Source organism: Adiantum capillus-veneris, chromosome 17 (genome assembly GCF_014529385.1).
Source record: "Adiantum capillus-veneris isolate H3 chromosome 17, ASM1452938v2, whole genome shotgun sequence".
Classification (NCBI taxonomy): domain Eukaryota; kingdom Viridiplantae; phylum Streptophyta; class Polypodiopsida; order Polypodiales; family Pteridaceae; genus Adiantum; species Adiantum capillus-veneris.
Genome location: NC_140947.1, coordinates 106,169,266 through 106,182,839, shown reverse-complemented (window position 1 = coordinate 106,182,839; position 13,574 = coordinate 106,169,266). Strand labels below are relative to the sequence as shown.

The window sequence follows — 13,574 nt, the reverse complement described above, 5'->3', positions numbered from 1 at the left end:
GTAGATTGAGAGGAAGAAGGAATATTCTTACGAGAAAGATGTACATCTCCTCACATAATCACTCATATTAGCATAGCTTAGCTTAGTAATTAGCATGGTAGAGGAGATGAGCATGCATTGAAGCTTAGCTCTTGGTTGGATTTGCATCACAAAGCCAAGAGCTGTTGGTGTAGGCCTCCCTTCTCACAAGCTTGGAGTAGGTGGTAAGCTTTCCATTAAAGCTTGAGAAGGAGAGAGAGTCTTCTTTGCTTCACACATGAGATTGTGTGAGTGTGTGTGTGTGATAATGCCTTGCAAAAATCAGCCCCCTCTCTCTCTTGGTCGACCCCTCTTGCTATTTTCTCATGCTGCAGTCCTATTTGACCTCCCCAGGCTTAGCCAATGGAATTTCAAGAGCATAAGTGATAGTCTTCTGACATGTGTTCCCCTTTCCCCTTTTGTGAGAGCTTTAGGTAATTTAATAATTCAACTAAACTCTCATTGGACCCCCTGGGAGACTGTCCAATAGTCTTCTAGAGAGCTTAATTGTTATTGTTTCTTTTATTAAGTGTTTTTAAATTAATTAAACTAGATTTACTCTAGCCTAATTCTCATTGGTCCACCTCCAAGGCCATCCAATAGGATTTGAGTACACCTTGTGGGCATCTGGGCTAGGGAGCTGACATAAGTCCCTCTTTCCCCTTGTGTACAAAGGGAGCTTGTGTGTGTGAGTGAGATTTTCTCTCTCATCCCCTACTTCTTGGGCTCGCCCCCTCCTATGTAGGGCTTGACAAAGACTTTTGGGACACACACAAAGCATCCAATTTTCCCTAAAGTTGACCTTTGGACACAACCTTTGAATTTTGGAACCTTAGCATTTTGGATACCTGTGAAGCTAAAAATACACTAAAAAAGAACTTAATGGGTTGAACCTTAGGGTCTTTTTAAGCCCATTGTTGCACATAGCTCTTTTGCAGATGGCCCCCCCTTTGGATCTCTATTTTCCCTCCTTTGGATCCCTACTATGGGACCGGTCTGCTGACTTAACCAATATTCTAGCTTTTTCTCCCTTGGCACTTCCCCATATTAAATGATCAGTTTAACATGAGAAGATTGTTTAGGAGAATTAGATATTGATTATTATGACATTTTTGACAAGTTATGAATTGCAAAATAATAACATAACAACTAAGAAAATTTGTTTTCGTAATGGGGAGTATGATACACTAATATATATTTATTGTATGATTGATAGATATAAAGTAAAATGTGTCATTGGTTTGTCTCTCAAGAACGAAGAGTGGATGTCAAGATGTCAAATGTGCATCGATAAGGCGTTATTATTAATAAGAGAGATATCTATTTATAAGCTCCTCTCTCTCTCTACTTTCGTTTGATTGATAGAAATAAAGTAAAATGTATCATTGGTTTGTCTCTCTATTTTTTTTAACCCTTTTGAAATGGTGGTATGCATGTTATTTTGTGTATATTTGCAGGTTCATCGTGCAATTGCCTATTTTAGTAGGTTTGGCCATGCAGAGAGTAGTGGCACTACATCAAGTGATACTGAAACACTAATTGGACAACTAACTCCTCATGCAGAGCCTATCGCATTGAGAAGGTCAACAAGGGTTTCTAGGCTGCTTGAGAGGTTTGTGCCAAGCTTAGGTTACCTTAAGTTGGCAAATTGTTGTGAGCCCTCTTCCTATGGTGAGCATGATGAAGAAGCTTAAGTGGGAGAGTGCTATGAAATCAAAAATGGATTCTTAGAAGAAGAATAAAACTAGAGACTCATTAAAGTTTTGAAAAAGGTATAATGTTTTGCCATGCAAAGAGGTGTGCAAGTTGAAGGTCACATCCAGTGATGGGAAGCCGAAGTATAAGGCTAGGTCAAATCTTGATTGGTATTTAGGAATTCGTGTTGGAAGGCTATTTGTATGTTTGTATATGCTTCTGGGCTTCAACTTTAGGCAAGATATTATCAAATGCAAGTCGCGGATAAATAGGGTACTTTTAGAGCTTAGAATCCACCAAAACTGCTCAAAAAGGGGTACTACACTTTCATGAAAGCATGACACAACCCCTTGGTCAAGAAAGGATGAAGACCAGGTTCTAAGGACATTTCAAATGATCAAATTAGTCAAGCAGAAATGCCACTTATGGTCAAAAGTGCAAAAACATGCAGATGTGTAGATCTCACAGTCCCCCCCCCCCCCCTCCTCTCTCTCTCTCTCTCTCTCTCTCTCTCTCTCTCTCTCTCTCTCAACCTCAACACACATGTTCATGGAGAAAGATAAAAGGTGCAAAGGAAATCCAACAGTTGTTGTTGTTGTTATAAGAATTTATTGAAGGTTTTAACTAGTTTGGTTCGTGTAAATGTAAGCAAGAAGGTGGCCAAAGAAAATGAAGGAATGTGACGCTAAAAAAATTTCCTCTTGAAGAAAAATAAGTACAAAAATAAAGCACAACTTGTTGCAAAAATAGAGCAAACAACAATAAAGGTCATTGGGCAGTGTCATTTAAGTTTTGAAAAATCCTGGGATACTCCTTAGATTGCAAGGTCCATAGAGAACATATCTTTCCTTGTGCCTACACTAAAGAGCTCCATTCTAAGGAGGATTAGTCAGCTTATTGTATATGAAATAAAGAAAAACAAAATTGATAGTGAATGCATTGAAAAACCACAAAGGTAATTGGGTTAGCTCATTGTCCCACTCCATAGCACAAGGCTTGTTAGCCCTTCCAAGATATGCAATCATCACAAACGTAATCACACCAAAGCATCATGTTGCAGCTTAGTTTAGTTACAATCACATAAATTGTTGGATACCGTTTTTGTTAATCAATTTGCATCAAAAACTGAAAGAAAGGGGGTGAGTTGATTTCCAAAAGCAATGCCTGATTTTTAGTAAAGTTTTCAAAAGGAGGGACCTATATCTGGGACATCATCTGCTGTCAGCTTGGGGCATACTCCAGCAGGATAAAAACAGTATATAAGGAGTAGCTCTAGTCAATTTTCAATGCCGACGGTTGCATTGACTGTCACGATACTATACGTATATATTATACAGAGTGGTGCAAGCTCTCAATCACCCTCTCCATAAGAGCTTCTCTCTCGTTCGCAGAAGAAGAAGAACACTCTCTCTATTTGTTTACTATACTCTCTTTTCCTTTCATGGCGTACGCGTTCTCCATCAAGTCCGTGGAGAAAAACTATCATCACCGCTCTCTTGCGACAAGGCAAGAAGCCTTTTGACCACTGATAATCACTTCTTGATCATGATAAAAAAAGCTCTAAACTTCGTAGCCATCATTTATTTCTCTCTCTACTTTTGTTTCTGAAAAACTACTCTTTTGGCGATTGATTTTCGTATATATAGGCATGCATGGGCTTACCAGATGTATATAAAGATGTTCCATACTTGTTTCATCATGTTTAGCACGTTGATATATGCATATGGTGTGTTTACGATCACATAGATGGATAAAAGATTCTTTTTTTTAATGTCATGTAGACATTAGTGACGCCTTTTAACAAAAAATTAAGCATATCATTTAAAACAATTTCTCCCTTCTATGTCACGTAAAAATTCCGCACGAATAAAGAGTTACGATCAAAATACAGCTTGTTGTCCACTGCACTTAGTCAATATTTTGGACCCCTGTAGAGGCTACAGTGTCACTTTCGCAGGACACACGTTTAGTACAATTGGTCTGGTCTGGTTCACACTGGATAGACTCTCTGGACTAGGCAGTGACACGTGGTAGGGATACGGACGGTGGTCTAGTGGACATCGTGGCCAGGTCACCACCACCACTCAGTTTGGAGATAGACTTAGATGGCTGACATTTATGAGCCGTTGGTGGCTCTTTATGATTGTACATATGAGTAGTAGTTGTTGGGTCATCATTATCATCTTCTTCATATACGGTCCAACGTCGTCGTCTAGAGAGTGAGTCGATACACACAGCACGTTTACACCATCTCTGCATATCTGAGCCTTGACACGCCATTGTACCCGTGAGTTCTGGGCTGGAGCTGAGTGTGTTGCCACGCCAGAGTCTGTACTAGTTCCTTTGAGATAGTCGAGTCCATATGTTCTGGTTTGTTGTTGTGTCTTTGTCTTTATTTGTTGTTATCTAGTAGGACCAAGACTTTGTTGTATTTGTCACAATCCCTTGAGGTAGTAGCAGTCGTTGTCCTCATGTTTAGAATTTTCACAGAAGTGGCAGTAAACCCAAAGGGGGCATTCCTGTGGAGGGTGCTCTGGAGAGCGGCATGAGCTACACCAAAACATAGCCTTAGTCTCCTGCTGAGACTTGAGCTCTTCTAGCTCACGCTTGATTTGTTCCAATGCCTCGTGATGTGGAGGCTTGTCCTGTCTAAGAGAGAAGGACCTCTTTTCTTGAAGAGCTCACTGTAACTTTAGGGCTTCCAGTTCCCTGCGTAAAGAAGTTAATGGATCAAGACTTTCCGAAAACACTGAGGGGTCCTCTACTTGAGGGGAGTTGGTGAACAACTTCCTAGCTCCCTCTATCCTAGTAGCAGCCGCGACAAACTCCTCCAGAGTGGCCTCACGTCGGAGACTCTTGGAGTTTTTGCTGGGAAGTTTTGGGAAGAGCCTTCTCCACCCATTTCTTAACCATAAATTCACCCAGCCTACTACAACCCCAAGCTCCTTGGAGAACCATTATATATATTCATCAGGAAGGAAATCTACTTAATTAACTTCAAACCTTGATTAAACTTTTTAATAAATGTATTAAAACCACCAATCACTTCTAAGTGCGAGTTGTCAACCATTGTACGAGATCACCTTTGCGTATAGGGATGCTACCAAGGGGAAGTACCGTGAGTTTGAGTGGTTCATATATGTTTTATGATTTGTTTTGGTTAGTTGATTTTAAGTGTTTGATGTGCATAAACTTATGTTTTGGTCGAACTTCTTTGAACTCATAAAAGTTTATTCTTTAAGGCTAATTGGATGTTGTAAGTCATGGATCATTTCTTTATTATGACTATGCCAACGAAAATTTTTTACAACCATGATATGTATAAGAATGGTTTTGCAAGATAGATATGTATCACCCAGGGTAGGGTGGAGTGCTAACCCATTGTCTTTGGACTGGTTCATGAAGTGGCTTTCATAGATTATGATAGATGTGTAAAGGTAGAAATCTTGTACAGTCTAACTGCTTTGAAAAAATTTGTTTATGTATATACAATATGCTATTTTGACTGGACTCGTGTATTATATTTCTTATGATAGCGGTGATACAAGGTTAGGAACACCAACATCACTTCGCTTTAAATGAAGGAATCAATGACCTGAAGCTTTGTTAGATCGAGGTGTTGCTTACATCTTCTTCTATTAAACTCATCTAAACAATTAGCGCATTGGGGGCTAAATAACCCATGGCTAGCATGCCAAGGACTTCGCCTTGGCTTTTCCAATGTGGCATCGAAGAGACGTGACACCTTAACTTAAATTAATATGGTTGGAATTGATTTCCTACCACCTAATAATATTTAGAATCTCTTTAGAGCTCAAGTCTATGGAGAGAGACGAAGCGATCTCGGCTCATGTCCGACTCCGGTAAGTTGAAAGCATTCTGATGTGCTCTTGCGAAGTGAAGTTCTCTATCCGCAATAGGATTGGAGGTGGAGTGGTCCGGTTGAACCAACACAAGGTCAAGTGCTTCTACTAGTAATTTATATTTTTAAGTTGCGATATACCCAAATTTTGTTACTGCATAAATTCATAATTAGCTTGTTTCATTTACATTGGACATTTCAAGACTCTTTTGTTGTTCTCCCATCTCTATGCACTCTATTTCACTCTCTCTCTCTCTCTCTCTCTCTCTCTCTCTCTACAATGTGGTGTGCGCATGTATTCACCCTCCACTTGGTCATTTTCTTGCGTACACTTTCATTCACATTTTTAAACGTAGCACTAATCGCTAGGTACCCCTCAATGCAAACCAGCTCATAGTTTAAACTTTAGATAAGCTGAAAGCTTAGAACTACCCTATGCAAACGCTTTTGCAATTCTTAATATATATCGAAATTGTATCAACATGTAAATTGTATGCTTTTCGCATAGACCTCGAAGAAGAGGTGTCTCTCACCAATGTTAAGGGATCGAGACTCACGGGTTGCATTCTCTTGGGAAAATGCATGCAAAACAATAAAACGATTACGTTCGTGAGGCCATGGTGATGTAGCCCCAAGGTTGAGGGTTCAAGGCTCACGTGTTGTGCTCTCTTGAGTGTATCCTCCTCCTAAATTAGGAGAAGGGAGGGGGGGCTTTTCTCATAGTTGCCCCTACAAGCATAGCCCCCCCTCTTAAGGGTGTAATGCAAACAATGTGCAGTAAATACATGATATGTATAAAATTTCTCCCTAATACCTTCCCAACATTCAAATGGGCAAAAAAAAAAGGATTGCTTGAACTGGGCACTGAACACAGCATGCATCGAAGGTTCTTCTAGCAGACACCATTACGAGCAATAGCTGCCTCTCCTATCTCTAAAACAGAAGGGGGTGTCCTTTGATACTCAACCTAGCTTTTGCACAAATCTGTCTCCTGTGGTCATCTACACAACAGAGTTTTCTTGGGGCTCTCACCTTCCTATTGATAAAGCCTTCGCCTTGCTTAGAAAATTGACCCATCAAATCCGATGTAGTCGCAAAACACAAGGCAAAGTTACATCAAAGCACGAGCATCCATGCGACTTAGTCTATTTCACAACCTGCAACCGAAAGCACATATAACAATTCCACACATTGCTTGCAATGCCCAACATTTGTCTCATCAGCATCCTCAAAGTTCTTTGGGTCATGCACAGCTAACATGGTGTTTGCCATGGGTATGGATGTCAAAGTTAATCTCCTGTCGCAAGGATCGCAATCGGAATAGCATAAGCATGGCACTCTTCATCCCTACGTCACTCCATGCATCTGCATTACACAAAATTGTAAACTCGAAACACACGCAAGATAAATAGCACTGAGGAACCCTGCATCTTCTGGATAATCCACCATGCCCGTACGCACGCTGAGCCATCTTCTAGAAACTTCCAAAGACAACATCAACAAGGGTTTAATTCTTGTCAGGATGCGATAATAAGCTTTTTTGTGTGTTGCTGAATACACTAGGGAAAAATAGTGACCACCATCTCAATTTCTACTATTCATCATACAGCGCCTTTGAGGTTGTCTCTGGCAATACTGACATTAGTGTCCACAACAAGCAAATAATAGAGGAGTATATTCCAAACATCGGGAACCCCTGGCAAGCACCAATGGCTGCAATCCTGGTAACGATGCACATCTTTAAAACCATAAATTGACGGATGCCCATCACTTCTGTAGCTTGAAAGCTTGGTTATGTTGAGGAGCTTCACCGGGAACTTCACGCAGTGAATAATCTCCTCAATCGCTTGCATCTTCTCCGGAAACTCGGGCAATTGAGATTCATTTGCAATGGGTCGAGTTGCACTTTGACATTCGCCGCCCCGATTCCAGCTGCCTCCCCTAAACAAAATCATACCTAAGGCTAGCTACATTACTGTAACTTTTGCATGATAAGCTCACAAACAAAATGGATTTCAGTAAACAGATCCATAAAATGAAATGCCTAATTATTCTAGGATTGCAACCTCCTAACATAAAGAATAAACAAGACAAAATTACCAAAATCCCCTGAAGTTTGTTGAAATCCCCAAAAGATCCCTCAAATATATAAAAAAAGACATCCAAACTACCCCTCATAAATTGCATAAAAGTCCCTCAAATTTTTCCAAAATTCTCAAAATACCTTGCTGTAAGTCTAAATGTCTCCGAAGAGATTCATAAGAAAATTGGTCTTGTCTCAAGAGAAGCTAAACAAACTAGGATCTTAGCAGGTATTGTGGGCTCTCTAAATATAATGGTTCATTATTTGGAGGCACGAACACCTCTGTTTGTCACATAATTGGTGAATTTTTTTGTCTAAGACCCTTAAAGATAAATCTCTATTGTCCAAAAGAATAAACTATGCAAAGATTGGAGCAATCCATCCAAACATTGTACAAGGGTATTTTGGGAATTTCCATAAACTTCATGGGTGCATTGAAAATTTCTACTCTGAGAGAGTGCCAATGAGACGTGAGAACGCGTTTCGTCCCCTTGAAACAAAGCAAAACAAGAAATGCTCGAGACTTTTTGAAACAAACTCGAAACAAGCGGGACGAAATGCGTTTCTCACATTCAAAGAAAAAATTGGTCTAATTTTTAAAATTCACAATTAGTGCAAGATAGTTTACCACTTGTGTGACCATGTGTGTAGGATATATCCACCTACTAGACTCATAAACATTACGTTTTCTATAACCTCTAGAAACAACTGGCTCAAAACGTATATACAATGAAATATATATGTACAACATATATACAACAAAATGAATCGCAACGCCTCAAAACGACGAAACAATGAAATACACAAAATGTTTCTCGATACACTAATTTAATGTTTTAGTTATATCGACCGGGAGTTAGTTTGTGGGCTTACCTGTAGTGGCCCGGAGAGTAGCCCATAAGAAATACCCTTGCTGTCTCTTCTTTCATATAAGTGTCCACCCATGCTGCCCAAGTTTGTAGAGCAATTTTAAAGGCCACCATCAGATTGAGTTTGGGATACAGCTTGTCTCCTACTCGATAAAAGTACCTCCTTTCCTACCCAAGTACACAACTAAAAACATGAGCCCAGCCTGCATGTACATCAGCATCAATGTTCAGGGAAAATCTTTAGCGTAACTATACACCATTCCTTTCTATGCTTTTTCAAAGAGGAAATCGTAGAAACCTGAGCTATTTTTTCACTATTTTGCTCCAATTTTAGGCAGAAATTTTCCTTTTCCTCTTTCTTTTAACCAGCATAATTCAATTTTCAAGGGGTGTGATTGTAAGCTGTGACACACTTTTCCCGAAAATTGATGATCACCATGCACATGCATTCATCAACTCCCAAACAGAGAGCTACCCGCGGGCAGTCTTGCCGTGCGTCCACCAATGCCCAGTTGTAAAGACAAGCACATCTGCATTTTTCCAATGGACATGTGATGAGTGCACTCGGTCAAGCCGCACTGCTCGCAGCCTTGATGTGCTACTGTCGTACTCTTCCTCAACCAAGAAATGGGAGCCATAGTACTCAACGTGGCAGTCGTAATCCTGGGAAACAGAGACCTTAAATGTGTCATGCCATGCATGTGCAAAAAAGCCTGCAAGCGCAGAAGAAGGAAAAATAGCCATTTTGCCTGAAAGATGAAATGAAGAGCCCCTTTTTCCTTAGTCACTCGCAGGGCCCCGCCACTGGCATCCACCACTCTCGTACGGTTGGGCAGGGCTTGAAAAAGAAGGCAGAGCATGGACTCCCACTGGTTCCTGCTCAATGAGTCACCCACAAAGACCATGCGCTTGCCTTGCAGATGCTCCAGGAGATGTCGCCCATCAAACCTGATGCATCCTGAATGTGTTCAGCACATTATGAGGGCTGGGTGGAAGTGCAGGCATGCGACATGTACATAATTGGAGGGAGACTTACGGAGGAAGGGCGCAGGAGTGAGGGCGCCATGACCAGTGAGTAAATGCAGAGTCGGGCCTGCCATTAGCGGAGCAGCCGAATGCGTCCTCGATGAAGGGACAGGAACCAGGCTTATAGACGGGTCCCTGACTTGCGTTGTTCACCCATTGCCCATCGCTGAAGGGATCACAGTACGGCTTTCGTCGGCTCAATCGCTTGCTCCACAGCAAGCTGCTTGATGAAGGCAACAGACGAGGCATGAGCGGCTGCCAGACGAGAGTGAGGAGCGAGATGAGGAGAAGGAGGAGTAGGGCGAGGGCGGTCCAGCTGCAGCCAACTCCCCTCGCCATCGACATGCCTCAGCACACAACACAGAGAGAGAGAGAGAGAGAGAGAGAGAGAGAGAGAACGGGTCCCTGCAATGGCTGCAGGAAATTCCGGTAGGCAGAGGGAAAATTTGGGAAATGATGCCTACTGCGGATGACGTTTTACACTCGACACGCCACGTAGCACGCGTCCTCGATGAGGCAGCAGCAGCCGTCCGATGGTCTTAGTTTGAGGCCCGACTTTAAAGTTAGGAGTTACTTTGCCAGCCTTGGGAGGTATACTTTTATGACCATGCAATGAAATGCACGTGAGCATGTAGTTAGAACTTAGGGCATCCCGTTCGAAAACAAGGGCAGGTGTTGCAGCCTCAACACTAAAGGGCACGGGTAGAGAGAGATGGGATCCGCGGTGGAGTTCGAAAGGGAGAATCTCGAGGCGAATGGAGGGTGGTAAAAAATAGGCGATCGTCGCGCAGGCACGGGGACTCGAACCCTCGCCACCGCCATGAGAGCCCAATGCACTAATCGCTACGCCAACGACGGGCAAGTTGACATGTGGGCAAACCATAAAATCATAAGTAAACTTGGACAGGCTCCCTACTTGTCCAAGTTTACTTTTTCGTGTCCTAGTATACCTTGGCCATCTTACGGCTGTGCACGTCCCGATCCCCGTGTCCTAGCTTCGCTGTCGTATATCCCACCGCTTGGGCTTCATTAAATTACCCGTGCCCTTTAGTGATGAGGGTGTTGCAGTTAACTGGCAACCCCTGCTGCCCCATCTGCACAACCTTGCCTCTTCAACCGGTACTCTCGCACTCGCTGGACCTCCGCTAGGTGACTCCTCAACTGGTAAAGGTTTGCCAAAGTCCACCCATTTGAGTGGAGTTACAAAATTGGGCAGGAATTGACCCCTGCCATCCGCATGAAACCATCCACGATTGCGCTTGCAGGGGTTGACCCCCTCCTATGTGAAATGCTCCTTATTATAGGGCACTCAATTTTTACGTAGATAAGGATTGTGAGTTTGAAACTTTGAAACCCGGCTATGAGGGGAGTGGTCAATGTCATTGACTTTTTGTCGACCTTCGACTTGCCTTGAGATTCTCGTCCATCCTCAATCTCACCTCCTAGGGCAGTGCTTTCGTCTATGATTGGGGCCTCAAAAAACGGATTTTGTTGGTATGGTACATGACACTCTAAAAGCACTTTGACCCGCCCTATGGGAAGGCCAGCATCGATACTATATCCCACGAGATCTTGAATGAACCCCAAGAGGTGGGAATCACAAAAACAACGACCACCACAATCGTTCGATTTTGTGGGGGCGCACGAGTTTACGAATTTTGTGTTTGCATTTACCTTTTATTGTTGTGGTTTCACCTTTGGGACAAGAATCCCTACACGCATGCATGGTGGTGCCATTCTACGGGCAGGATAAAAAAAGTAGAAAGCAAAAGCCATTTATGCAATTCTGCAGATTGGTGTGTGTCAGATTTGTTTGCAAATGGTGGCTCGATATGTATTTATGTGGAAAACAAGGTTGGACACAAGGGATTTGAGTTCAAGATCCTACCAGATTTGTTCGGGCTTCGACCAGGTTCGAGGTGTGCCTGATGTGGTCAAATAAGCTCGAGTAATGGATCTTTTACAACTTTGATTGATGGATTTTTCCAATTTGTTTGTGACCTCTAGTAATTTCATTTTGTACGGCAAGATTCACATCAAGTCGAGCTTTTTGAAGACTCGTTAGGGCTCCAAGAGAGCAAGTTATGGCCAATGAATCATGTCCATGTGATTTTGTGTCGAGGTTTTGGAAGGGGCAAAGCAAAAGAGAGTGCCGCATGTCAGTAAATAATCCCACATGTATTTTCGATGAAATGGGGGCTAGGGTGTATACAAATCTTAGTGCTCTCACACCAGGTATCACAAATTGTGGGTTGTTTGAGTTGCTAAAATTGGACCCCCAAAAAAAAAACACACACACACACTTTTTTTATGCTATTTTTGGAGGGGATTGAACAAGCACCAAAGGGAGATTTTCGATGTATGAAAGATGGAGTTTTTGGAGTTGAAGAAGACCAGGGCAGAGGGGAGTTTGTGTGGAGTGGAAGGAAGGGAGGAGAAGAGGAAGAGAGAGGGGGAGAGCTTTCCCACACGCTCTCTCTTGTTGTTTCGAAGCATAAGAAACTTGGGGTGGTCTCGTGCTCTCAATGAAGGGAAGGAGAAAAGAGGCTACGAGCAAGGCAATGGGGACTTAGTGTGGGGTGGGTGGAAAGGAGAAGAAGAGAAGAGAGATAGGGAGCTTTCTCACACACTCTCGAAGAAGAAGTAGAAGAAACTCGGGGCAGCCTCATGCTCTCGACAAAGGGAGGAAAGGGACACTCCTTGAGGGAAACCTAGCCAGGGGGTTGACATGTGTCCTACTTGCCTTGTGACAAGGGGTGCCCTTTGGGGGAGAGAGAGAGAGAGGTCATCAAACCACCCTCCCTACTTGCATGGCTCGCCCCCCTCCTTGTAGGGATCTTGTTGACTTTTGTGACACCTCAAGCCCCTCAACCTTGGTCCCGATTTCCACCACAAGCTCGGCCCTTAAGCCCCTCAAGCTTGGGTCGAGTTCCCAGCTAAAGTACAACCCTAGCATCTCAACCATGACAACCACCTCAATCATCTTAGTCATCAAGCGCCTCAATCATCTCAAGCATCTCAATCATCAAGCACCTCAAGCACTCAGTCATCAAGCACCTCAAGCATCTCAATTATCAAGCACAACAAGCACCTCAAGCTTGGGCCGAATTTCCACCTCAAACATAGCCCTAGCTTTCCTAAGGTCAAAGGACTTTTAACACTAACCATTGGAGGTCTTTAATGAAGCTAACCCTAAGGTCTTTGAGCTCCATTAGCTAGCCTTGCTCTTTGACAAATCATCTCTCACTTGGACCCCTTTACCATTGGCCCTGTGTTGAGACAGACCCGTAAGCACATGTCTATATTCTAACCCTTGTTCCCGTTCATTATCCCACATTAAATGATCATTTTAATATGAGAAAATCATTTGGGTTGATTAGATATTAGATTTTATGACATTACCTCTCTCTTGAAATCATAGTCGTCCTCGACTATGAGGTAGAAGAGATAAAGCCTTAGTCATTAGTCAATGTTTCTTAGTGGGTAGAGGATCCCTTTTTACCCTACGACATCATTCCAGGATGGATGACTGATCCATTTGGTGCTTGGGAGACATAGTTTCCGCAAGCATGTCTACTCTTTAGTCCATGTCATTCTCCCAAGTAGAGTGACAAATTCATCGTCATCAAAAACATGATTGAAAGCATGCATATTATTTAAATTTGTGCACAATAAAAATAGAATTAGTCTTATAAGACAAAAACATTGGTCGCTGAAAAGAAATTTGTACATTTGCTTACTCTAATGTAGCATTGTAAGCATTCACAAGGTTCATACTATCCTTAAGCTCTATTCCTTGCATCCATGTAGCATCTTCAAAAAGATAATTTTTGAACTTAATAAGATATCGCTAGATAATCTTACCATGTCATAGTACCTTGTCTTCATGCCGAAGGATAGCTTCGGGTTGTAGCACCTCTTCTTGGTCTTCGATTTCAGGAGGGTCTTCAATAATTGGTTCACTTGGGGGCTCTCTTTTGTAGGGCTTAAGTAGGCTCACATGAAAAGCATTGTATGAGTC

The 13,574-nt window shown here is 42.4% G+C and overlaps 1 protein-coding gene across 1 annotated transcript; it reads right to left on the bottom strand.

The window, feature by feature from the left end:
• Positions 1 to 6,988: 6,988 nt before the first annotated feature.
• LOC147437837 (protein trichome birefringence-like 5) lies at positions 6,989 to 9,994 on the bottom strand. Its single transcript, XM_086487279.1, has 5 exons — positions 9,564 to 9,994; positions 9,277 to 9,475; positions 9,003 to 9,190; positions 8,532 to 8,690; positions 6,989 to 7,516 (listed from the first exon to the last, which is right to left on the bottom strand). The coding sequence occupies exons 1-5, from the start codon at positions 9,896 to 9,898 to the stop codon at positions 7,177 to 7,179; spliced, it is 1,221 nt and encodes a 406-aa protein (XP_086343405.1). The 5' UTR covers positions 9,899 to 9,994; the 3' UTR covers positions 6,989 to 7,176.
• Between the last annotated feature and the right edge of the window lie 3,580 nt (positions 9,995 to 13,574).